Here is a 27,997-nt window from a genome sequence, read left to right on the forward strand (position 1 = left end):
CCTCTTCCTCTGCCTGTCATTTTTTAAATCACCCTGTGACAAAACTCTTAGTCCCTATACCGCTGAAGGACTGCTGCAGTATAGGGCAGCGGTCAGCAGTAGTGCACGTCAACCCTATGTATTGTGGACCGATAGCGGTCCTTACAGAACAGCAGACTGTACTGCACTCAGGCCTATGTACCGTAGCACCCTATACCAAGTTACCAGTCCTTATAAAAACTTTTGTGGACCAAGCAGGTTGTGTGTTAGTGTTTAGCAGACTGTGCGTCAGTCCCTATACCGCTGAAGGACTGCTGCAGTATAGGGCAGCGGTCAGCAGTAGTGCACGGCAACCCTATGTATTGTGGACCGATAGCGGTCCTTACAGAACAGCAGACTGTAACGCACTCAGGCCTATGTACCGTAGCACCCTATACCAAGTTACCAGTCCTTATAAGAACTTTTGTGGACCAAGCAGGTTGTGTGTTAGTGATTAGCAGACTGTACGTCAGTCCCTATACCAATGAAGGACTGCTGCAGTATAGGGCAGCGGTCAGCAGTAGTGCACGGCAACCCTATGTATTGTGGACCGATAGCGGTCCTTACAGAACAGCAGACTGTACTGCACTCAGGCCTATGTACCGTAGCACCCTATACCAAGTTACCAGTCCTTATAAGAACTTTTGTGGACCAAGCAGGTTGTGTATTAGTGTTTAGCAGACTGTGCGTCAGTCCCTATACCGCTGAAGGACTGCTGCAGTATAGGGCAGCGGTCAGCAGTAGTGCACGGCAACCCTATGTATTGTGGACCGATAGCAGTCCTTACAGAACAGCAGACTGTACTGCACTCAGGCCTATGTACCGTAGCACCCTATACCAAGTTACCAGTCCTTATAAGAACTTTTGTGGACCAAGCAGGTTGTGTGTTAGTGTTTAGCAGACTGTGCGTCAGTCCCTATACCGCTGAAGGACTGCTGCAGTATAGGGCAGCGGTCAGCAGTAGTGCACGTCAACCCTATGTATTGTGGACCGATAGCGGTCCTTACAGAACAGCAGACTGTAACGCACTCAGGCCTATGTACCGTAGCACCCTATACCAAGTTACCAGTCCTTATAAGAACTTTTGTGGACCAAGCAGGTTGTGTATTAGTGTTTAGCAGACTGTGCGTCAGTCCCTATACCGCTGAAGGACTGCTGCAGTATAGGGCAGCGGTCAGCAGTAGTGCACGGCAACCCTATGTATTGTGGACCGATAGCGGTCCTTACAGAACAGCAGACTGTACCGCACCCAAGCCTATGTACCGTAGCACCCTAGACAGACCAAGTTACCAGTCCTGATAAAGAGCTTTGTGGAACAAGTGAGTTGTGAATGATTAGCAGACTGCAGCAGAAGGGCAGCAGTCAAGTATAATATTCTTTCTATATTTGGAAGAAAGAATATTATACGTGTACAAGCCTATTACCGTACCACTGATACCAGTCCTGAAAAGAACCTTTGTGGAACTAATAGTAACAGCAAGTCTTTAAAATTATCCTCACTGCCTGACACACTGCTTCCTGCCTGTCCCTATACAAATTGGCAAAAAAGAGTAGGCTGGAACGATTAGCTGGAACAGCTCTTTTGTGGACCTGATAGTAACAGCTAATGATGATGATGATGATGATGATGAAGAAAGACTAATCTGGCTGAGCTGTCCCTAAAATAGCAGCATACAGCGCTCTGTCCCTTTATCTAAACTGACAAAAGAAACTCAGGCTGCTGACCTAACACCTATACCAGTCCTGAAAAGAACTTTTGTGTACCAAATAGCTAGCGTTTTCTCTGTCCCTACTCCACACAGGATCCTTTCCCTACAGTGACAGAAGAAAGAATGTAAAATGGCCACCGGATCGGGTGTATTTATAGGTTAGGGGGAATGTCCAAGTGTCCATGAGCTGTCATGTCTCAATTGGTTGTCCTGTAACACATGATAAACGTGTCACGAAAGGTTAAAGTTCTTGTATACATTAAACACGTAAGTCCGCCGGGGCGAACGACGGAAAAAGGCGTTCGAACCCGCGGACGGCGAAAGTCGGAAATTCGCCGCGAAACGACCGCCGGGCGAAACGTTCGTCCATCACTATACATCTTCATTGCTTCAAAATAAGTCCAAAAAACTTAGTGGTTAGGCTACTTTCATAAGTCTCTTCTAACATTTCTTTGTGAATTATTCACTTAAAAGTGAACTTGTGGTCATTATGTGGATATTGAAAAGTTTACAAATGCTTAACAAACATTAGATTTGGTTGACAAGTCTTTACTGGCTTCTGTAACTACAGGCACTTTAGAGCAGTTGACAGAAAAAGCACTGAAGTCATTCCAGCAGCTCGTCTCCCCCATTCAGAGGTCCTGCTTTGTGCTCACATCAGAGATATAAAGGCTGGAAGGGAGCAGAGGGGGCTGAGCTGCTGAGAAAAAGGGTTTCATCCCAGAAAATGTAAATACTTGAATGCCAATAGGCTGGCCACAGATTCACTTTAAGTATGTCTGTACACTAAAAAGACAAGGAAGGTCATCACAATTTCATAAAGGGGGTTTGTGAAAATCAAAAGGCAAACATTAGCATTGTATTTATATGGACCTTCATTATTTGCATCGTGCTTCAGACAAAGTTTTGATACTGCAGCACACACCAAGGAGGTTGCTACTTAGATTCCTTGCCTGTAACTGGTTGCTTTTTGCTTACATACATCTGTACACTATTTGTACCTCCGAACGATATGTTCCTTAACTACATCTTACGTTATTCAGCATGCTCATTATGTGCACTATTTTGACCAACTGTGTGTTCATGACCATGAGTAATCCCCCAGAATGGACCAAGAATGTAGAGTAAGTAATACACCGACCTACACCAAATCCTTACCACAGCTGTGCAATTACAACCCAATGTGAGTCATTCTCCATATTGTGACTTTAGATACACTTTCACTGGAATTTATACCTTTGAATCTCTAATAAAAATTCTGGCAAGAGGATTTTGCTTAGAAGGTTTCACTTTCCTGCGGGATCCATGGAACTGGCTGGACTTCAGTGTCATTGTCATGGCGTAAGTATTCAATATGTTTTATTTATTCCAAGTTAATTACCTTAACATACAGCTACAAAGAAGTAGAGTTCAATTTGTTAGAATAGAAATGTAATTTAGGTGCAGATGTAATGCTGCTAAAGAGGAAGTGAGATCGGTAGATAGCACATTTTGTTTTTTCAGTAATGATGCTCTTAGAGCATTTTGGAAGTGTAACACTTAAAACCTCCACTTCCTTTATATGTCTGTATGCATAGTACTTCTAGGCAGTTAGGTTGTAAAAGAGTTATATTTCAAAGGCACCAATGTTATTAAATTGCAGTTCCAGCCAAAGTATTTTTGTTTCAGTTTTGGATAGCGTGGAGAGAGTTAGAACCTCTCTTGGGTTTTAAAAGTGTATGTGCCCCCACTGGGGAGATTTCCCTTCTCTTCCTATCCTGTTTGACACCTGTCACTTTGATAGGATGGATGGGAAAATCTCTAATCTGCTAAAAATGTTTCTCCATTGAAAAAATTCTTCCTGTTCTGACACCCATTAAATCACAGGAAGTGAGTGAAAAATTTACCATTGGAGACACAGACTACAATAAAACTTTACACAAGTCCTAACCTTTCTTTGTTGTATCTATTACTATAAAAATTGTCTGGCATTCAAGTTTAATCACAGAAATTACTATAAGATATATCAACATGCTGCAACCTACAGTAAGCTCTTAAGAGCTGCTTGGTAATATACTTATATATGGTAAATAGGATATACCATCATGATGTTAGCAGCAATGCTTAAAGTGAATCTGTGACAAGGCAATGGACATTTAAGTATTTACATATTCTTAAACACACAGTAAATGCATTTTAAAACAAGCCCTTACTGATATCTGTAGCTGTAGGTAATGTGGAGTAATTAATCCTCAAAAATCACGACAAAGGCTATCAGTTGCCCCTTATTTCTGAACACCATACAGCACCTTCAGTTTGTTTACATGTGAAGTCTGGCAGGCTGCCAGGGGTAAGAAAGGCAGATGAGCTGTGATTTCAGTGCCTCTGTTATAAGTTTGAGGATGAATTGTTCACAGTTCAGGCAGCTACAGAGGTCATTGAGGGCTTGTTTTTGAAAACTCTGTGATTACTTGTTGAAATATGTAAACACTTATATTTCCATCGACTATACACTTACTCACTTTATCAATGCAGAAGACTTGCAACAAGAAACACTAACCACCCTAGTATCGTTGTTTTGCTGAAAAATTATGTAAAAAGTGATAAGGCTGAAAAAGTGCTCTTTAAAATATAACTAAGCCTTAAACAACCGATGCCTTAAACAAAGGTCACTCATGGCATTCACAAATTTTAATACTTTGATAGGAATGAGATTTTTATACTTCATTGTATTTATTTATGTGCTGTTGAGTGCATCATAGCATTTTGTGTTATCTGCCTTTTTATTATGGCAAATTCTGACAAGCTGAACCTCCAGTTTGATCTCTCAAGTATAGGTTAATTGTACGAAGCAAAGAAACTTTCCCCACAGTCACATATATCCAAATATATTTAGTCCTGAGACTACTGACTAGAATCTCAAGCTTCTTCAAATATTAATCACAATATTATTCATGTTTTTTCACACTTTAGCTTACTCCTTTGACTGGTTCTGGCATTTTACTTTGACTGGTTCTTTGATTTATAAATAATATTTTACAGCAAAAGGTGAACAAAGAAATGATAAATAGTTCAAAGTGACATCAAAGACAGGCATAAATAGATCTCTAGTTTTCTATGCATGCGTAATGTGTAAGATTTATACTCTCTGAGACGAATGTGCTAATATTCATTCATTATTACTGAAACTGATATGAAAACTTGTTTTCATGACAAGACAGTGTTAGTCTGGAGCAGTTACTAGTAAAAAAAGTTAGTATTTAGAATGTGAATAACTTTCACAAAGTTTTAGAAGAACGTCTTTGCAGCTGTGCTTTTCCACTGGAAGGAATATAACTGCAAGTAACCCAACTCAAGCCAAAATGTATTTTCTGTTTTAGAGTGAGAATAGGTTAAAATCTCTGTCTGTTTTCCTATTGGGAAATTTTCCCCTTACTTCCAGTTCTTGGGAAAAGGCGTGGGAGGGACAGGAAGAGAGATAAATTATCCCAAAAAACTGAAATTGTGACAAATTTCTTTTCAGTAGAATGGGTAAAGCTTAGAAACTGTGTGGGGTTCTTCTTCCTGTTAGTGCATTTCTGTCTCAGTAAACTATTTCTGCTAATTTCTTGTCTTGTCACAGGTATAAAAGTGTGCATAAAGGCACATGTGTGTATTAGGCACGTGCCATAAATAAAATCATCTGTTGATATTTTGGTAACAATTCATGAACTCAAGATGATTGCAATCTTATGTTATGGCATTATCAAGACCTCTTACTAATAAAAAATCTGCCTGACCAAACACGTTATTGAATCCAAGAAGACACTTGCATCTTTGGCCTGAAATTGATGCTGCAAAATTTATAAATCTGACTTTTTGTAGATGCAAAGGGCAATCTTTGCTCCGGTTTCCTTAACTTCAATTTTTATATATAAGTCCCACTGATGAGACGGATGCCGTTCTTTGCTTTGAACTGGCTATATAATTTATACATCATAGATCATTTGAAACATTTGCACACCTAATTATAAATAAGTAAAGACCTCATTATTGCATTCCAAGGTCAAGTAACATTATTTTATTATATCAGCTTGATCAAGTGTTCATCTAGTTCCTTTTTCCAAAAGGAGATGTGGCATACTGTGCATATTGGATGGGGAGGAAGGTTACACAAGGGTACGGGTCTTAGATGTGGATGGGGGTTGAGTATTTTTATACAGGATGTAATAGACTGGACTTGTCTACTACAGGGGGAGACACTGGTCTTAAGAGGTTGATGTTGGGTCTATAGTTGAATTTTCCGGTTGTCTTGGCTATATTCTGTAAAGGACTTATGTGTGTTAATCTATACCACTGTTCATAGAATGATTAACTACACATATACCCATCACTTCTGGTCACCTTCTAATCATAGTTTGACTCTTAATACCGTTATTGATTACAGCAGGATTGCTGCAATTCAATTACATAAAATTTTTTATACCATAGCAATGCCACAGAATGCAGACCCAGCTAATTTTTTCATAGATAAAATGACTTGAAATTTTCTTTTTAACTTGTCAGCTATCTTTTATATCATATTGTATGTCACTATAGCTACATTAGACAATACTCCATAATAAAATACAACTGAAAAACAGACAGAGATATCTACTGTACATTTTAAACTATTACATATTTACAAAAAGAATGTTTAGAAAGTCTCTAGTTTGTATATTAATTTTAAGATGCATGGATACTGTATTATAATGCATGTTCTGCATATAGTATATGAAAAAAGTTTGTTTAGTTATATATTATATATATATATTTGATGTTTAAAAAATTGCAGTTTTTTTTGACTAGTTAAAGCAAATATCAAGCTCTTAATCCATAGATGAATAAATAAAAGATTATGCTCATTAAAAACAAACAGGAATATAATTAAATGCTCCCTATGAATCAATTATTTAAAATCAGTATCAAACAAGAAAAAATAGTAGGCTTTTAAAGGTCATTATTGTAATCAAAGGCTTGTCTCATCTTAATGCTCCAGCCTAGGCTTTGAATTGCAGATTATCCATTCTGGCACTTGCCAGTTGGCCAGATGCATACAAAACTGGATGAAATTTAGTATAATAGATGCTGTGGACTGCTTAGTCTCAGCTAGTTCCACTTCTGTCAGTTAGCAGAGTTCCCTGAGGCCCATATATGTTATGCCCATCCTTCATGGAGTTGGCAGAGTTGACAATACAGAAACCCCCATTGCCCCTATTGCCCCACTGAACGTAGCACTTATTTAATATATATATACACTTGTGGGTCATCATGGCTTGTATGCTAGGACTATTGTAGTCCCAGCAAAATATTTCCCCAATTGGCTTTCAAAAACTGTAGCTTGACTTTGACCACACCACCACGGTTTTAAATCCATCTCTCTCTATAAATTAATTAGTGATACGTGGTTTTGAATTAAGCACCAAAAAAAGGTCTTAAATGAAAGACCTTTTTAGATATCCTGAATAACTCTGATTTAATCCTACAGGTATGTAACAGAATTTGTAAACCTAGGCAATGTTTCAGCTCTTCGAACTTTCAGAGTATTAAGAGCTTTGAAAACTATTTCTGTAATTCCAGGTAAGAAGTAATTGGTGTGAGGTGTTAGGCCCCTTTGTACATCCAACTGTTTCTTTGTGTCTGTCATTGTGTTTGTGTGTGAACTCCCCTATTACAGATATGTCACAGAGTTTGTGGACCTGGGCAATGTCTCAGCATTGAGAACATTCAGAGTTCTCCGAGCATTGAAAACAATTTCAGTCATTCCAGGTGAGAGACAGGTTAAACACGTAGGCTGATTTCACTTTTTTGCTCATCTTTGATCTCACTTTGAGCCCAAAGCCTCGTTGCTTGCCATTGCAATGCAAGAAAGCACAATTGATGAGTTCAAAAGCACAAATCACTTGGCAAATGCCTGATTTCCAAACGATTTTGTGTTTTTAACCATTTTGAAGCTTTTCATTTTTTTCTTTCATTTTTTTTTTAAATCAGCCTTGGAGTTTAACAAAATTCTTGCATGGGACATCGCAATAAATACCCAGCCTGTGTGATGTTTGTTTCGTTTTCTTTTCTGTTTCCCATCCAACTAACCCTATATGTGAATGTCTTTATGATTGTTTAATTCATGAAATGTACTCTACATCCCCGACAATGCTATGTGTTATGATTACATGCTCAATTTGAAAAACCATCATTGCTGTTTCTTTCTTTAAAAAAAAATCAAATAAAAAAAAAAGAAAAGAAATAAAGAAAAGAAGTTAAAAGTAAAAAAAAAATATTTTGAAAAAGTACATTCCTGAAAACATGGGCATTGCATGGGAAATATTATTTGAGAAAAACAGTGAAAAATATTGGCATCTAAAACTTGGGCACAGTTTTATAATATACGATCATAACAATCTTTATGAATTGTAATTTTGCAAAATGTTGAGTATGTTATAAAATTGTCAGAAGATGTACTGTCTAGGCTGCAGGAATGAATGCATATGTTAGATTTCACCCGTAGCATGAAACTCAAGGTGTCTTGTTTTCTTACAAAACAAGCATAATTCTTTATTTCTTATAAAATTCTTCAGCATCCATTATCACTCACTTTTCTTCAAGTAACCTCCATTAATATTTTCATCTTCACCTTTGCTAAACACCCATCATAGCTCACAATTTCACGAACATCAAACTTTATTTAGGCTGATGCATGGAATTTCAATACTTCTATAGGGCACATATTTCCTGCTGTGGTCTATTGGCCTACAATAACCACTTGCCTGTTTTTTTAGGCCTGAAGACCATTGTGGGTGCCCTGATTCAGTCGGTTAAGAAGCTTTCGGATGTCATGATTCTCACAGTGTTTTGTCTAAGTGTGTTTGCACTAATAGGACTGCAGCTTTTCATGGGACACCTACGGAATAAATGTGTACGGTGGCCCCCAGTATATGAACCAAATATTACCTCCTACTTTAATGCCTCCTATGGCATGAATGGCTCCTATATCAACATAACTTTAAATCCATTTGACAGAGAAGAATACATCCTAAATGAAAGTAAGTTTGCATGTCAACACCTGTGTAAAATATTTTATATTTACAGCTAGAACTGGCCAGATTATACTGAAGAAACTTGAGCAATTGGCTAAGATTATTCAGCAGGGTAATCTGTTTTCCATGTAAGCAGATTTGGAAATGTATCATTGTAGATACATTGTAGATACATTTAAAATACATTTACAAGGTATTAGTAACAACTGTAATCAATTTAGATACCAAATATGTCTGCCACTTTGCCAGTTGGGTCTTTTACTAGCTCACCACTCCACTCATACTATTGAAGCTAACAAAAAGTTTATTGAAGCTAACACAAGGTTTAGGATGTCACTCATTCCCTTTTGTAATTTTTTGAGCTTGGTGATTGGGTGCTGAGCCTTGACTATTTCATCACATAGCGCACTACTATGAGGGTTAAGGGAAGAGTGAATATAAGCCGGTCAGGAGTTGGTTTAGTAAAATAATCTCTTGTTTTGCACATTCATTCTCTTTAAATAGATGGATCTCAGTAACATGCAATATATACCGTATATATATATATATATATATATATATATATATATATATATATATATATACTGAACCTTCCTTTTAGAAGCCTTTCACACTTTCACACTAAAAATAGCGCCTGCAAAGCGCCCTGAAACAGCCGCTGCTGTGTCTCCAGTGTGAAAGCGGTGCACTAGCAGGACGGTAAAAAAAAGTCCTGCTAGCAGCATCTTTGGAACAGTGAAGGAGTGGTGTATACACCGCTCCTGCCCATTGAAATCAATCTTTGCAGTGGTTTTAACCCTTTCTCTGCCACTAGCAGGGGGTAAAACCGCTCCCCTAACAGCCGAATACCGCCGCTAAAACAACGGTAAAGCAGCACTAAAAATAGCGCAGTTTTACTGCCGACGCCACACCCGCCCTGATGCGAAAAGGGTCTTAAGTAGGGGATTAAGATACAGTATAGATTGAGTAATTATTATATATTTATCTCAGAGAAGTGTAGTAAATGTAATTATTATTTTAAGAGTGTGTTCTGTTCTCTCTTTGTGTTTGTTTGCTGTGTCTATCCTGCTCTAAAGCTACGCATACACTTTAGATGGTATTTAGATGTGCTGTATTGATCCAAGTGGTGATCAGAGACAGAACTGGGACTTCATAGACTTATAAGCTTGGCTTGACCAAGAACGGAGCTACAGAGTGACATCCCTAACATGGCTTTATCCATGGGGAAACAATAGCTAATCTAACAGCTTATGAAACTTTAGAAATACAGAAATGATCAACAGAGAAAACCTGGATGACTGAGGCCAAAAACATTTTAGTTGTTATTAAAAAAATAATATAAAAAAGTCATAAAAACAACTAAACCAACAATTAAAATGAATCCATCTGCTGTTGGTCTGGCTCTCCTTTCTTTATTTCCCATTGAGGGACACCTTGCTGTGTGAGAGCTGCCTCATCAGAGCTATTGTGCTTGTTTGAAGTTTTCCTTCATCTGACTACATGTGCAAGCTCCCAACGCCTCTCTGAGTATGTTGTTTTGGAGGTTATCTAACCTGTCTGACTGATCTGATCTCATCCCCAGTAGGCTGAAAACACCAAAGACATTAGAATTTCACTTTGTCAAGCCAAAAAGATCCAACTGGGAGATGCTCATCTGTTAATTCCTTAGTGAGCATGTATTAGATGATTGCACACTTTTTAAAGTGTATCTAAAAAACAAAACAATTTTTTCCTTTCTTTTTTTTTTGTTTTAGAGAGTGTAACACTCCTATCATGTTTTATTGCAGTCTATATTCTTGCTGTGAAGTGTCACCAATTCTATTTGTTCTAGTGACCACTGTCAAACTGATGGTAAATCAAAACATGTGTCACTAGAACATGATCAGTGGGGAAATCTTTTATTGGGAACAGTTATCTAATTGACGACTGTTTGAGAAAGTGTTTTCCTCATTTTTTTTGGCTTGTACAAAACAGAAAATGAGTAGAATTGTCCCAAGTGGGACACAGATGGCAAAAATGCATATTGGCATACATGGTATTCTTCCCAGATAGCAAGGATAACATTCCACAAATCTGTGGCTGTGCTGAATTGTAAGTTTGTTAAAGCAAAGTTTCACCCAAAAGTGGAACTTATGCTTATCTGTCTCCTTCCCCTTCCAGTGCCACATTTGGCACCCTTCGGGGAAGGGGGGAGCAGCTACCTGTTTTTGACAGGCACCCTGTCCCCACTTCCGTCAGACCTCGCAGCGGTGAGGTACTTCAGAGGTTCAGCCCCCTCCTCCTTCTCCTGCTGCCAGGCCAGTAAGAGACAGCAGCAAGCTTCACACAGGCACAGTAGGGACCCGGGCGTGAAGCCACAAGTCTTTGCTGCTAGGCTTCCTTACTGGCAATAGCGGCAGCAGCAGCAGATGATCGCCGATGGAAACATCTGTTGCGGTGCCCACATGGATTCCAGGATAGGTAAGTGTCCTAATATTAGAAGTCAGCAGCTACAGTATGTGTAGCTGCTGACTTTTACATTTTTGGAGGGGGAGGCCGGAACACCGCTTTAACTTGCTGCACATTTTTACTGGCAAGTTGTACACTTGCAGAGCACTTATAGCGCAAGTTCTAGTTGACACGTTTCCAATTTGTAGAAAGTCTCTAGCAAGAGCAAAGTTGCAGTGGTGAGTCTACAGCAAGAGCTCTGCAAGTCTGCAACATGTAAATTCAGACACAGTGACCCCTGTGGTGGGATGACACACACAACATAATTGAACCAGAACTTGCAGCAGAAATGTAGAATGTTTGCAAGCTAATCTGGAGTGCAATACGGACTTGCTGCAATTCTGCAACAAACCTGTGAAGCCTGGCAAGTCTAGCAATCGCTTAGCAAGTCATTTTCAAACTTGCACCACAACTGCTTGCTATTTGGGGTAGACCTGTATAATAAAATCCTACGAGAGATTGAGTGGAGTTTTAATAGATCAGAGATGTGTAAAATCCTGAGCTCTTATTTACCAAGACTAGGAGTTCCCAAACAATATTTCAACATTAGTTTACACACAGGAGATGTGTGGTATGTTAAGCTTAAAAGTTAAAATGTGTCTTTTCTCTCTAACAGAAAATTTCTATTTTCTGCCTGGCCAGAGGGATGCCCTTCTGTGTGGCAACAGCTCAGATTCAGGGTAAGCAAAAAATGACCACACTTTCATGACAATAATTGTATAAAAGGTTATGAATGTCATCTGTGTTTTACAGTGTCTGCCAGCTATATCCATATGCAGAGTGTTTGTTTTCAGATGTAATTGTTCAAATAAGTATTCCCCAAAGGTGAACCTTAAACTAACGCTAGGAAAGTTCAAAACAAGTTTTAAAAAGTTTTACAGTATTTCCCAAAACAGCAGTGGATGGTTGGATCAGACTTCCAGCAGAGGCAGTGAGTCAGTCAAAGTGAATTCAAACATATTATGATAACTATACAATAGGTGTAAACTACACAAAGATTGAAAAAAAAAAAACAAATAGAGATAAAAATTAAGCTGTGTGATGCATACATGGTGCAGAGCACCACCTGCTTGGGTTTCATCCAGGCATATTTGTAGTGCATCAGGGGACTGCATTCCCTCATGTTGGTAATGTGATGAACTGAGAGTAGGGACTTATCTCTCCCTAAAGCCTCATACACACTATTAGTTCTTTTTTTCATTCAACCCAGCGGGTTGACAGCTCAGGCCGGAGCCAATGTACTAACAATCTGATGTTAGTACAGCTATCTCCCCTGCTGTGCTATTGTGTTCTGACATGGGGACAGCCCCTCTGCCAGAAAACTCCAGTCTGCGCTCTCAGCCATTGGCCATTTTTGGCAATCAGCCATTTTTTGGACAGTTCTTGTGCATTGGCAGTCTACTTAAAGCATGTAACATGTGACACAATAAATTTTAATGTGTGACATCACATGTGATGCATTAATGCATTAATGCAATGCACAAGAGCAGACAGGTCTAAATGGCTCTTAAAGCAGACCTTGCATTAAAATGCTAGCTCCACTTATCTTGTTGAGCTCCACCACTTATGATAAAAGCACAGTTAAGGATCGTTAGCAGAAAAAAAAAAATGCTTACCTTACATTTTAGCTTCCTGAGAGCATGCCATGGCAAAGAGTAAAGTCAGTGGGCTGTTTTCTGAGATTCTGGGTATGCTGAGTTTCCCAAATCTCATTGGTAGATACACTTGCACTGGGTAGGAGCGAATTTCCACTAGAATTGGGCTCATCAGTGTTCCCAGAAGAAGACCCGGCGACATCAACTCCACCTACAGGTCGTGATCAGAACTGGGGGTATAAGGAATATTTAGGTTAAATTTAAGGATATGTGTAAACTAGCTAGTAAAATATGTTCCCCAAAGTGCCAGTCTGTTTGTGTGTTTTGGTCACCCATATTTTGATCTTCGTGGATATTTTTTGAGATAACTTGTGTCTCTTATGACCAGTGGCAGCTGGTGTTTTCTTTTTTTGGGGGGGGGGGCAGCAAACAACCACCCCCCTGGTTGGTGGCACCCCCCATGCTGTCAGTCGGGTCACCTGAACCCCACCCCCCCTTTTTATGGGCGGTCGGTCATCCAGCCCCCAACTTACCCCATCTAGGTTGTGGATGGGGAACGGCTTCCATCGCGTCTTCTCCTCTGCATCACAGCAGCTTCTGCCATGCATATCCTCCCTCCTCCTCCTAGGCATCCAATAAAATCGCCTGTTCTTTTAGCCAATCAGGCGACCCCCTTCCTGATTGGCCGGGTGGAGGATCAGTGTGACAATAGCAAATATTCATTCACTATTGTCACACAACTGAGTGACAATATCGAGCCCACACTTTTTTTGAAGCCTATTAGAGCCGGACGCATGGATAGAAGGGGGGCAACACCCATATTCCCCTAATAGACAGGCCACCACTGCTTATGACTATCCTCACACCCTATTAAACTCAGATAGACTGACCCAAATAAGACATACAGCATTCTAGAGCTATTGCCCCAGGTTTACTGTGGTAGTGTGTACTACACTAATAGTAGTGATGACAAACAAGTGTGCCTACACATGCAGTCTAGCACACCAGGAAAACCATCCTAGAAACTTGCCTGTGTATACCTTTAAGCATGATTTTCCATGTTCATTCATATATTTATTAATTTATTTATTTAGCCAATGCCCAAAAGGATATGTATGTTTAAAAACCGGAAGGAATCCTAACTATGGCTACACCAGCTTTGATACCTTCAGCTGGGCCTTCCTGTCCCTGTTTCGATTGATGACTCAGGACTTCTGGGAGAACCTTTATATGCTGGTAAGAAACAAATAATTTTTATTGCTTGTTTAATCAGCCCTGTCAGAAGAGTGAGGGTTTGGGTACTGACCATCTTCTGAAAATGCCGGTTACCTGGCCATCTCTATATTCAATACTCTGTATAATATCTCTATTTTCAATACTATGTGAATCACATGCCTGAAACAAGCATGGAGAAGGTGAAGTATGTGATGTCAGAAGGTAATGAAGCAAAAGGGTCACCGAGACAGCTAGGCAACTAGTATTTTGAGAAAAGGGATTAGCAATTGAAGGTTGTATATTTCCTCATCACAGGTTTCCTTTTCAGAACATTTTACTTTCTAATGCACATAATATATTCTTCTGAAATAAACTATTAGAGAGGGAGTTTAATATTATGTGATCCAATATTATCCAGGCGGTAAATATATTTAACAGGAACCTGTTGAATGAAACCTTATTGTCATTACAATGAGTCTATTACCAGGCTTTGGCACTAAGCTACAAAACATCTCCGGCTGTGAGGTAGGAAGAAAAGCTAAGCTTTCTCTGTAAACAAACTAACATTTATATGCGGTCTATTTCCAATATGGTGATTCATTACGAAGCCCATTCAGGGCAAGGCAATGTGTATACTTTAATCTAGGTTCACATTATTGCGACCTGCGTGCTGTGTAGGTAGGCCATTCATTTCAATGAGCTGCTCTACCCGTAAAACACAGATAAAGAAGTCCCTGTCCTTTTTTTAAAATTATGCTGCATTTGAATTGCATAGTGCTGTGGCAACATGTGGTTGGAGCAGGAAAATGAGATGCGGGTACTGATGCATGGGAGTCCCATTAAGAATAAATGACACCTCAGTGTGTCTGCTAAAGAGCATCACGTTTTACCTTGGTTCAGGAATGCATGCAATGTTGTGTGCATTCCTGACCTGCAGTAATGTAAACTTAGCATTAGTCCCCCTTTTCCTCACAGGTTATGGTTACGATTGCTTTCCTCTCCGCTACTCTGTTCAGCATCAAAAGTCAAAGGAAACACCAAGTAATTCTGGGTATGGAGGAACATGTAGCACACTCTAGGTGACAAGGATTGGCCAGTCCACACTGTTACATACTATAGGTGTCCATAGCCCTGTGTAAGCTATGACTCACAACTTATGTAGGGAGTACACTTTCGATAGTGGTAGTTGAATAGAGTTGGGAGACGAGGGTGAAAGGGAGGTATGTAAAAAGCTGAAGGTTTTTTTTTCTTCTTTATTTGATCTAGACCCTGCGAGCTGCTGGCAAGACCTACATGATCTTTTTTGTTCTGGTGATCTTCTTGGGCTCCTTCTATCTTATAAATCTAATTCTGGCTGTGGTGGCCATGGCCTATGATGAACAGAACCAGGCAACATTAGAAGAAGCTGAGCAGAAAGAAGCCGAATTCCAGCAAATGATGGAGCAGCTAAGAAAGCATCAAGAGGACATTCAGGTAACATTCCATAACATTCTGTTAAAGTGTAACTCCACTTTTGTTGAGAAAAAAAAACTTTCCCCTCTAGGTGATCAATGTACATTACAAGGCGTATAACAAACGTTGTTGCCGATTACTAACTTTTGTTATTCTGAAGAAATCCCTGTGTGTTTGTCTCTGCCTCTGTTCTAAGTGGGTCTAATGGGAGTGGTTTCATAATTACTGGTCAGGTGTGGCAGCAGCAGGGCACTAATGAGGAAATCTGCTGGGCCTGCATCCCTTTAGACGGGTTCCTAGTGAAAGTATCTTTCCAAAAGTGAAATTTTTGTTGCAGGGGATGCCTGAAATCTGACTTGTATTTTAGTGGCGATTTCTGGAAAAATTGGTGAGCCGATCACACAAGCAGGACATTATGTTTCAGGGGAGTGGTCAGTGCACATTCTGTGTACAGAACAACCCCAGGTAGCCATATTGCAATGCATTCTCAGAAAATTACAGAGTAGACTTATAGTTCGGCAATCAACACAGTTCAAGCTCCTTTTCACCCTTATCATAAAATCAGCAGTGGCATACTCATCATGAAATCACTGCCACTTTCTTGACTTTAATAAAGTTTATGATTAGCACAGAGCATCACTGCTCTGATATGAGGGCAGCCTTGTTTTAGTCTGTAGGAAGAGAACTAAAAATAATGTATTGATCTCTCCATAAGTAATGCTTACGATAATGTCCCTCTAATGCTTGATTGATTTCTGCATTCGGGGAACAAAAAGGTTAATTTAGAGTCATTTTCTAAATAAATAAATGAATATAGAAAGTATCAGCTACAATGCATTGTAGAAAAGCCACAAGATATGGCGGTTTAGAAAAAAAAACATATATTCAGTTGCTGTGTATTAAGCCGTATTTATGAAAATGTAATTGTATTAAAGTGCACGTGTGCCCACACTATGTACCTTAAAATATTTACATTATCTAAACAAGCTATCATACACCGCTGTAGCTGCATACACTGTGCAGAAACGAATCTTCAATTATCACAAAAGAAGTACTGAACTCACAATGCATCTCTCCTTAATTTCTTTTTAAACACTGAGCTGGCAGAAGGCTAGCCATCTAATGCAAACCAAAAGTAGGTGCTGACCAACCAACTAAAACTGATTATAGAGTCTCTGCTGTGATCTCTGAGAATGAAATACTTAAAAGTAAAAGCAGCTATAAAGGTCAGTGATGGCTTGTTTTAAATCTCTTTTGCCGCTTGGAATATGTGAATACCTTAAAGCTGAACTCCAGGATAATATTTTCTAAATACAAGAGGCATGTATATTCTTACTTGCATCTTGCTGTACTTTGTGTATGTTTTCAGATCTGTGCAGTAATATAATGTGAAACTTTGCCTCTGTGCAGAAGTTTTTTTGCAATAAAGACCGGTCACTGCTGCTCTCTCTCCTTGTGCAAGGTGACTGGTCTTGTCTCTTCTGTTTCCAGTGGTTTTGCAGGCAGCCTGTAGTGGGTGGGGCCTGCTGAGCATCTCCCACAGCTCTGCTGTCAACAGAGGCTATGCACAACACAGTAATGGCGTCACTGCTACTGTTGCAATGTCATCTCTGGTTTTGCAAAGGCTTTTGCTGAACACAAAGTGGTTATACACTATATTACCAAAAGTATTGGGATGGCTGCCTTTACATGCACAGGAGCTTCAATGGCATCCCAGCCCTAGTCCATAGGGTTCAATATTATGTTGGCCTTTGTAGCTATAACAGCTTTAACTCTTACGGTAAGGCTGTCCACAAGGTTTAGGAGAGTGTCTATGGGAATGTTTGACCATTCTTCCAGAAGCACATTTGTGATGTCAGGCCCTGATGGTTGACGAGAAGGTCTGGGTCACAGACTCCACTCTAATTCATCCCAAAGGTGTTCTATCGGGTTGAGGTCAGGAATCTGTGCAGGCCAGTCAAGTTTCTCCACCTCAAACTTGCTCATCCATGGACCTTGCTTTGTGCGCAGTCATGTTGGGACAGGAAGGGGCCATCCCCAAACTGTTCCCACAAAGTTGGGAGAATGCAATTGTCCAGAATGTATTGGTATGCTGGCGCCTTAAGAATTCCCTTTACTGGAACAAAGGGGCAGAGTCCAACCCATGAAAAACAACCCAACACCATAATTCCCCCTCCACCTAATAATTTGGGCCAGTGCACAAAGCACTGACCTCACCCAATAGAACATCTTTGGGATGAACATTCCCATAGACATTCCTAAACCTTGGACAGCCTTCCCAGAAGAGTTAAAGCTGTTATAGCTGCAAAGCTTGGGGCAACTCAATATTGAACACTACAGAATAAGATTGGAATGTCATTAAAGTTCATGTGTGTGTAAAGGCAGGCGTCCCAATACGTTTGGCAATATAGTGTATATCCTTTGAGGCTATTGAGGAATATGATTAAATTAATGTTTCTGTACTCAGAGTTCAGCTTTAATGTCCATAGTCTCGACCCATGGCAACTTTAAAGGCCAGCTACATACAGTAAAACCCTCTGCTCAATTGTGAGTTTCATCGCCTTCTAGCTTTTTACATTTGCTAGAAATTTGAGTGGTAAGATTTTTTTTCTCCACCAGTGTCTGCTCTATTTTTTGGGTATTCTGCTTTGTGGAAAGTTCATCCAGGAGATGTGACACATCTGTTGACTTTACAGTGGCTGAAACTGTTGGAGAGAGCCAGAAGTTCCCAAAAGACTTGCCAACAATTGTGTAAAAAAGGAAAATCACGTTGGACGGCAATTGCATTTAAAATGCTCCTGATATACCAGCTATGCATAAGGGACTCTCACACCACTTTTAAGGCAAATCGTTTTCCAAGACAGGCAAAGCACTATGTGAACTTGGAAGATTTGCATTGCAAAGCGAGGAAGAGTTAGATCCATTGTTGGGATCTATTGTTGTATCCCCCCTCCCCCTTACTTATGTGTCACTGGGACAGCAAATAAGGACACAACTTTACAATGAGAACAGAGAAGGTGATACAAACACTTTTTTTTGTAGATTGGGGGAAGATTTTGAACCTGAACTTTGAGTAGGGAATGCTCAAACTGTATCTTCTCCTGCTTTGTGGATAAAGTTCTAGCGTTTTTTTTAGGCATTCTATAGTGAGGAAGTGTAGAATTTGCGATTGCCATCCTCTCCTTTTGAAAATCCTAGTTATTTGACCTTTATACAAAAAAAAAGTCTTAAGTACTTTGTAAATCACATATGCAAATTAGGAATTATCACTGCCCTATAACTTTACTGATTTGCATGTTCTATTTAAAATATATGGCACTCTACTGTTTCACGCATTTCCCAATCGTCTTTTTTATATTCGGGACTGGGAGCGAGAATTATGCCCCATACACATGGTTGGAAATTATGACGGAAAAGGTCCAATCGGATTATATTATCGGAAAATCCAATCGTGTGTGGGCTCTATTGGACTTTTTCTGTCTAAAAATTCTGACGGAAAAAATTTGAGAGCAGGATCTAAAATTTTCCAACAAAAAAATCCGATCAGACTTTTTTCCGATCGTTTGTAGAGAATTCCGACAGACAATGTGCCACCCATGCTCAGATCAAATTACGAGACCAAAGCTATTGGTTACCAGCCTCTATGTAGTCTTGTCGTACGCAACAAATGTCACCACGTTTTGAACTATCGGATTTTCCAACAACTTTGTCTGACCATGTGTATGCAACACCAGTTTTGGACAAAATCCGTCAGAAAAAATCAGACGGATTTTGTGGTTGGAATGTCCGACCGTGTGTACAAGGCATTAGGCAACAGATTGGCCTTGGAGTACTGGGATTAAGCCTTTATTATTACATTTAAATCCACTCCAGCCTCCCACTCATAGGAATGAAATTACAAAATCTTAACTAGATGGTATTGTTGCCCAACTTTTTTTAAACAAGATCAACCCGGCTATATCAGATCAATGTTGGAGATGTGGTGAGTCAAGAGGTACACATCTACATGTGTGGTGGTCATGCCCATCAATAGCACCATTGGCTATATTTAAGCTCAGTAATTTGATTAGGGGCAAGGTATATCCTGAGACCCCTGAGGTTGCTCTCCTCTCCATGATCCTGGGATCGATTAAATCCATCAAACAGGGACTATTCATATTCTTGTTGATAGATCTCCAGTCACTGTAAAAATCCCCAGTAATAACAACAATAAGGGAGTGGGTAGTGGAGGTGAACAATACTATGCGTATGGAAAAGATGCTAGCTATAGCGAATGAAAATCACCCTAAGTTTAGGGAAGCCTGCTCCCTGTAGATGGAATTTCTTGATTCCCCCTCACTCTTATCCTCTATGAGTAAACAGATACTGGCACACCGTCCTTGAATGTCATACTAGTCGTTTCCCGGTCAGATACTTCGGGACAAAGATACAGATTTTTTTCTTTTATTTTTTTCTTGGTAGCCATGTATGGTTGATTTGGTCTGGGGGACGCTACTTCGATTTTTCCTTTTCTTTTTTTTTTATTGCCCTGGTCTTCCCCTTACATTTGGAAAATTGGAAAATGTGGCCTCAATGGTAAACATTTTATTATTATACAATGGTTTCATTTTATGTTTTGCAATTATTGAAGGCTAAGAGTGCAAGCTATAAATCATACTTCATAAGTCATATTTGAGCAATGTAAATGCTATTACTGTTAGCGTTTCACATTTTTCTCAATTAAAATGTATTAGCCAAATAAGGCTGAATATCTGTTATTCAGTATCACCTTTTTACTTGTTACAGTATTTTTTGTAAAGAAGATTAAAAAATAACAATAGTGTTTTTTTAATACATAAAAAGTCTTCTTTTATGGTTGTTGTGTGACTATCTTAATCTTCTTATAGGCAGCAGCACTGGCAGCCCACGAAGCAGCTATTGGATCCAGAGAGATTAGTGGAGGGACAGGTTATGGAGGCCTATCAGAGAGTTCATCTCTAACATCCATGCTAAGCTCCAAAAGTGCCAAGGAAAGAAGAAACAGAAGAAAGAAACGGAAACAAAAAGAACAGGGTGAAGAGAAGTGTGATGATGAGAAATTCCGCAAGTCAACATCAGAGAACAGCCTGAAAAAATTCCGTTTCCCCTTAGAGGGAATGCGGTTGCCCTATGACAAGAAATCCTCCCCCCACCAGGTACTATGGCAGCTCTTCTTATCACAGTTTTTCCAAACTAAAGGCCATAAATATGATGAGACTATTGGTCTAAAAAAATGCATTTGGAGAGATTGTCTGATAATCTATTTGTTAGTACATAGCTTTCGAGAGCCGGTCACGGCAGTTCATTCAAAATTATCTGAAGGGACAAGCATGAAAAATGTTCTCGTACTATAACAGAACAAACAATTTTTGTGTAATTAGTATAATATTTGTACACAAAAAAAAATGTGAACAAGACCACATATGCTTGGAAACGAAAGCATTCATTGAAATGTGATACAATACATTACATCACTTCCGAAGTTGTATTCTGTCTTACAGGGATTTTCATAACTATAGTAACCCATTGATTTTCGAAATGAGACTAGCATGCAAAAAAACAAAACCAATGATCATTCATCAGATATTCTCACCATGTGTATTAGGCATAAGTGTCATCCTGTCATGCAGTTTAGACTTCAATATCCTGTTGTCACAGTTAATAGGGAGAAGAAGAGATCATTTAGATGGACATTTTTCACTGTCTGATGTGCCTGTGAAATGCACATGCCATTTTTCTGCACTGCATTTCTATGGGTGTAGCAAGTCATGTTGAGATTCATTTGCATTACAGACAAGGCAAGGCTAACACAGTTTTTGCTGTATTTACATTTGAGTACTTGTGTTTAAAATTGGACCTTGCTATAAAATGCAAGGCAGGCCTCTTCCGCCTGTAAAAATGACCTGCAGTGATTAAATGTAAAATGTACCTCCAAAGAAAAAAGTACGATTTTATACTAATCTGCCCAGGGCGCCTAGGCAAGGGTATTGTCACACGCCCTCCAGCTAGATCCCGGGGATTACAGAGGAGCCGAAATCTCATGAGAACATGTTTTTGCAGTGGACCGGAATGTTCTCTTGCGAGATTAGGCCTCCACTGCATGCCCCAGGAATCTAGCGATACGTAAGACAGAGTGAAATATAAAGCTAACTTTTTTCTTTTCGGGTACCCTTTACACCTACCAGTTACAGATCTGGGGGAGGGGTCCGGACAGTATAAGGGGACCTTGCATTGTACTGCATGATCTGGTTTAAACAGCCCCGTGTTTGGCAAAAGTCAACATGTGAGTCGGTGTGGCCTGTCTACTATGTTTCTTTAACTATTGTGGTACAGTATTTTCTAGCTAACTGCTAACCTTCTTCTACTCATCACCTTGCCTAAATATAACTTACATTATTTGCCTTTCATTTAACAGTCCCTGCTCGATGTCCAGGAGGTTCTATTTTCACCAAGGCGGAACAGTAGAACCAGCCTATTCAGTTTTCGAGGCCGTGGGAAGGATGTGGGATCGGAGAATGACTTTGCGGATGATGAACACAGCACTTTTGAGGACAATGAGAGCAGGAGAGGCTCTTTATTTGTACCTCGCAGACATGGAGAGAGGCGGAACAGCAATATCAGCCAAGCCAGCAAGGCTTCAAGAACCCTGCCGGTGATGCCAGCGAATGGGAAAATGCACAGCACAGTGGATTGCAACGGAGTGGTCTCTCTGCTGGGTGGGCCATCACCAACATCGCCTGCTGGACTACTTCTGCCAGAGGTGATAATAGATAAACCAGCTTCTGATGACAATGTAAGGAAGTTTCAAATAGTTTAGGCATGGTAGCCTTTATTGAGTGCTTCCCTCAGGAACACGTCCTTATTGGTTGGTCGAGCTTTGAATGTGACTGCTTTTTCGCAATGCCTATAATATACTAACAGCACAGTCTACTATAACTTAGCCTATAAACTCCACTAATTCTATTTTAAACTAACACGGTATGGTATTGCAAAGTATATATTTGAAGCTCAACAAATGTTTTAAAGAGGTACATAAATAGGGGTGATTCCATAAACTTTCAGAGAAAATCAGGAGATTTCAGCAAAATACTCCCATTTTGACAAAGGTATTGGAGTCAATGGGGAAGGAAAAATTAAGAAATTTGTTGGTGGCTTTTAAGGGTGCAATGGGCTTTAAATGGTTCCCAAGTGTTACAGATGTATGCTATCATCATATTCACTATCCTAGCCCTATTCTTGTGCCAGTAAACAACCACTCATTAGCCTCATTATTTAGTTTTTTCAAAAAAGAAAAAAAGTTAAAGCCACAGTACACAAATATAATTATTCAAAAACGGAAAGAAAAAACACAAAAACAAAGCACAGTCAGGCCCTCTTTACATTGTGTGCAATGGGTTACAGCTCATCAAGCTGCATTGAGGTGCACAAACTGGAAAAAGACTAGCAGCTTTCATCAAAGCCATCTAAGGCAGGTTTTTTTTTTTTTTTACAAAAAGACAGGTTTTAGTCAGTTGAGTTTGCTCAAGGATCCTCTGCATTCAACACTTATAGCAGAGTGAGATGCTGGCGCCCCTTGCTGTGTTCTGTGGTTTTCTCTGCTGATCTCTACAGTACACAAGGGGTGGTGGAAGGTACCACAGAAGGCCATTCATCTGACACCCATCAGTTTAAATATATGGGTGACTTCATTGCTGATTTATTTGCTAAAGCAAGCTCCACATTGGTATCATTAGAATTTTTTTACTTCTTGGGACCATATTGATCAAGTGACAGATCATTGATTTACAGATCAATTCCTGTTTTAATTTTTTTAACTGCACGTCAGAGCTCCACCTACAAGATTTCAGTCGGAGATCACGTATTTATGGCCAGATTGTTTCTTTTTCAACAGACATATCAGAAAGGTTAAGTGCTTTGAGGCTCAACAGCACAGGAGATTTAACCCCATCTTGATCATGGCTTAGTGATTTTAATTAAACTGAAATGTGGTTTCCAGCCAACAGGGTATGGATTTTTTTGGACAGTTACATTGATCCAGCATGGACTTATGTAAGTATACATATGTTATACCTGTGGGACTGCTGCGAAAGTAGGGATTCACTCTAGTACAGTGGTCATCAACCCTGTCCTCAGGGCACACTAACAGGCCAGGTTTTATGTATTACCTTGGGGAGATGCAGACTAGAATACGGCAATCACTGAGCAGCCAATGATATCATCTGTGATGTATTTCAGTTATCTTGCAAACCTGGCCTGTTAGTGGGCCCTGAGGACAGGGTTTATGACGCTGCTTTAGTAGACACCCTTACTACAATGATCGCTGTTGGCCTTCGGCTCCTGGGTGTCATTCACAGAACACCTCAAATATTTCCACCTCGTTTAATCAGTGAACACTTTGCATTCGTTGAGAAAAATGCCAAGCAAACCCTTGTTTTCACTTTGCAGCAGTTCAGCCGCAGAAGACAAGAATGATTACTACAGTAGCTGTGACCATAAGGACTTGACAAGTATGCTATGTGCATATTTACACTGGTTCAAGCAGGACCAATGTAACTATGCAAAAACAAAATTCCATTGATGGATTTCAGATTTAAATTGTATTTAAAATCCTACTTGTAGTTGAGCCTGTATTGTATCTCTCCTGTGTGTCTGTCTGTAAAAACCTGGTTTGGGTATTAAAGCTGTTAAAGTTTTTTTTTTAAATTAATAATTTATGCAGGTTTTTACAGTTAGAAAATGTTATTTTACCCTAATTTTTAATGAATATCACTTACAATGAACCTGTGACTGAGCTATGGGCATTCAAGTGTTTACATATTCTCACATATTCTGACACCCCTTTCACACCAGGGCGTTTTGCAGGCGCTATAGCATTAGAAATAGCGCCTGCAATCCGTCCTAAAGAAGCTGCACCATTGTATGTAGTGTGAAAGCCCAGAGGGCTTTCACACTACAGCGGTGCGCTGGCAGGACGTCAGAAAAAAGTCCTGCCAGCAGCTTCTTTGGAGCGGTGAAGGAGCGGTGTGTGTTTACCGCTCCTCCACCACTGCTCCCCATTGAAATCAATGGGGCAGCGCTGTGTTGCCGCCGGCAAAACGCCGCTGTTGCGGCGTATTGCCGGCGGTTTTAACCCTTTCGCAATAGCGCCCCGCTAGCGGCCGAAATGCGCTGAAAATCTAGCGGCGTTTTACCACCGACGCAAAGGGCGGTGTGGTGTGAAAGGGGTCTTAAAGTGGAACTAAAGCCGCAACTAGTTACCTCCACTCCAACGATCAGGCGTGCACAAAGTCTCTTACCAGTGCATATTCCTCTGGCCTCATTGGCTGTTTTGATTGGCCAATGCAAGATGACCTAATGCCGCGTGCACATGAGCGGAATGTCCGACAGAAAAAGTCAGATGGAAGCTTTTCATCATATATTCCGATCGAATGTATGCCTCATCAGACTTTTTTTTTTTCGAAAATTCTGACGGACCTAGAAATGGAAAATGTTCAAAATATTTCCAACTGAACCAATTTCTATCGGGAAAACCGCTCGTCTGTATGCTGTTCCGACGGACCAAAAACGGTGCAGGCTCTGAAGCAAGTATGAGACAGAAGCTATTGGCTATTGAACTTCCTTTTTCTAGTCCCGTTATACGTGTTGTACGTCACCGCGTTCTTGATGGTCGGACTTTGGTGTGATCATGTGCACGCAAGACAGTTTCAGTGGAATTCCGTCGGAACTCCATCGGAAAAAACCTACAGCGTTTATTCCGATGGGAAAACTAGTCGTGTGCACAGGGCATTACTCTTTTACATGCACAGGAGTTAATTTCTCCTGGTACACAAGCACCATCCCAAGAATGTACCCTGAGCTGCACATTGTAAAGAAGACTGCAAACGGGTAGGTTAGATTTTTTTTATTGCAGAAGAGACAAAGCATATCCCTCCTGCTCATAGTTTGTTGATTTAACACTTAAGTTCAACTTTAACAAGCAGTAAATGGGTTTTAAAACAATCTCTCACCAACCTCAGTACCTGCAGACGTTGTGGAGTGATTCAACCTTGAATTTTACAACGGAATCACTAAAGTAATTTTCAGCAGCTTAGTTTACCCTGTTTCTCTTAGCACTTTAGGGTTTCTGCTGGAAACTTTAAGCATTATTTGCTCCATAGTGACTTCTGATACAGAGATCAGTGAGAATTTGTGTAAAAGTAAATACTTGTTAAGAATATTTAAATACATGAATGTTCATAGCTTGGCCACAAATTCATTTATAAGTCCAATTCTACCTAGATTACAAATTTGATATGGCAAGTGAAATAATCATCTTTCCAACTCAAACATACTCTTAAAATGGTAGTAAACCCTGCTTAGTAATTTTTACCTACAGGTAAGCCTATTATAAGGTTTATCTGTAGGTAAAATTAATAGCTCCTAAACGTGCACCGTTTAGGAGATATTCACCCTGGATGCAGCCAGTTATGCCGCCGGCGCATTCGCTCTAAAGGTCTGGTATACTGTGCCGGACCTTCCGAGTTTTGTGGGGGAACCGAGGGCTCCCGTGTGCATGCACAGGAGTGACGTGGCTCCGGCCAATCACATAGTCAGGGCACCCGAACCCAGAAGAAAGACTGTGGGAAGATGTGAGCCCTCTTAGCTGTGACAGTACAGTGCTGAAGGGCTTTGTTTCAATGTAAGTATTTCATAATGTGCTAGTATGCGATGCATACTAGCAGATTATGCCATTGCCTTGCAGGGTTTTTTTTTTTTACAACAGCTGTGGTTTACAACCACTTTAACATCAGGCTACAGACATTGATTATCACTCACAGATAAACTATTGGTGATAGTGCAGCATTTATTATTTAATACACATTCCTTGGGGAATTCTCCATATTTTATTGGATGAACTATAGACACAACTGTGAGAACTTTTAAAAGACAATTTAAGGGTTGTATTCCATAGATTCAGCCGTGTCAGAATTCTACAGTAACAAGACAAAAAGCTAAACTTTTCATTGGGATCAATTTTTTTTATTTTTTTTTTAAAGCTTGCAACACGTAAGAATACAAGGCGAAAAAAAAATTGCTGCACTTTATATTTAAAGTCAACACAGCAAAACACCTCATGTGGAATAATGTTGGGGTCTAGCACAAAGCCTTTAAACATGTCCACTTTCCGGTTGTAGGAGTGCACCACACCTTGCAGCCCTCTCGGGACTGTGGAAAGTCCCAACAAAGTACTGGAAAAAGATAAAGAAGAGAGCGCGCACCAGCCTACAAACAGAGAAGTAAGCAAAACTCATCAAAATGGTACAATTGTTAAGGCCACTCCATATGCCACTGGAGCTTGGAAGGACATCTTCTGGATCCAATCTGCTTATGTATTTTGAGGGTAAACCCTGTTCCTCAGAGCCAAAACCTCAAATGTGTGAGATGGTTGGATCTAGGTGATGTCCTCCCAAACTCCAGGAGCATATGGAGTGGGCTGAACAAGTGTACCATTTTGATAAGCTTTGCTTACTTCTGTTTTTGTAAGTAGTCACTTGCTTACTTTTCCTAACAATAGAAGGCTATTAGAATAATGCACTAGGCTGGTGCGCCCTCTCTTCTTTTATCATTATATTTAAAGTATTAAGCTACCAAAAAATGTAATTTCGGTAGAAGCTGCGGAATTCACCTACTGGCTTCTTTTAACTCTTATCTCCTATGTAGTTTTCACCTGCACTTTCCCCAATTTGGAGAGTTGGAACTATTGTTGCTTCAGCATTGCAGTCTCACACAGCATTTTCTATTATATAAAATAATGAAAAATGCAATAAATCAATTAAAACATCCTATAACTCCAAGAGATATAGGGCATCAGTGGCTGGGTTTGACCTACCAAAGACTAGAAAAAAGTGTCTCAGTTGATTAGACCAGTACTATATTTATGTTTGGTCAATGTTGGCTTTTAGTGCTCAATGTGATTAAAGTGCACATGTGACCTACACAAAGGCAGCCATTTTGTGGAATGAGTCAATACTTTTAATGTCTCGTACACACAAGTGTAATTTCCGTCGAAAAAATTTTGGATGGTTTTTCCGACGGAATTCCGCTCAAGCTTGGCTTGCACACACACGGTCACACAAAATTTCCCTGAACTTTCGACCATCAAGAACGCGGTTATGTACAACACTACGACGAGCCAAGAAAATTAATGCTTCCGAGCATGCGTCGAATTGTTTCCAAGCATGCGTAGGAATTTTGTGCGTCGGAATTGCTACAGACGATTGGAATTTCTGAGTGGAACTTTTTCCGTCAGAAAAATAGAGAACCTGCTCTCAATCTTTTGCTGGCGGAAATTTCGCCAGCAAAAGTCTGATGGAGCATACACACAGTCGGAATATCTGACCAAAAGCTCTCATCGGACTTTTGCTGGTGGAATTTCTGATCGTGTGTACGGGGCTTTAGAAGAAAGCAAGTAAATTCCTGCATTGTTCATACA

At 39.9% G+C, this 27,997-nt stretch overlaps 1 protein-coding gene across 4 annotated transcripts in view; it reads left to right on the forward strand.

Annotated features, from left to right (window-relative positions):
* Positions 1 to 27,997, forward strand: part of LOC143923736 (sodium channel protein type 2 subunit alpha-like) — a 200,634-nt gene that overhangs the window by 88,327 nt on the left and 84,310 nt on the right. The window contains exons 4-12 of one of the 4 annotated variants that reach the window (XM_077447559.1): positions 2,761 to 2,851; positions 2,940 to 3,068; positions 7,213 to 7,304; positions 8,501 to 8,764; positions 11,862 to 11,925; positions 13,935 to 14,076; positions 15,322 to 15,528; positions 20,394 to 20,681; positions 21,941 to 22,318. In XM_077447559.1, the coding sequence (XP_077303685.1) occupies positions 2,761 to 2,851; positions 2,940 to 3,068; positions 7,213 to 7,304; positions 8,501 to 8,764; positions 11,862 to 11,925; positions 13,935 to 14,076; positions 15,322 to 15,528; positions 20,394 to 20,681; positions 21,941 to 22,318 (1,655 nt within the window). Of the gene's footprint in view, positions 1 to 2,760; positions 2,852 to 2,939; positions 3,069 to 7,212; positions 7,305 to 7,401; positions 7,494 to 8,500; positions 8,765 to 11,861; positions 11,926 to 13,934; positions 14,077 to 15,321; positions 15,529 to 20,393; positions 20,682 to 21,940; positions 22,319 to 27,997 lie in introns of all 4 variants that reach the window. The other 3 variants (XM_077447561.1, XM_077447558.1, XM_077447560.1) reach the window with 3 other exon arrangements.

Source organism: Lithobates pipiens, unplaced genomic scaffold (genome assembly GCF_037356315.1).
Source record: "Lithobates pipiens isolate NorthernLeopardFrog02 unplaced genomic scaffold, aLitPip1_a1.2 Scaffold_22, whole genome shotgun sequence".
Taxonomy (NCBI): Eukaryota; Metazoa; Chordata; class Amphibia; order Anura; family Ranidae; genus Lithobates; species Lithobates pipiens.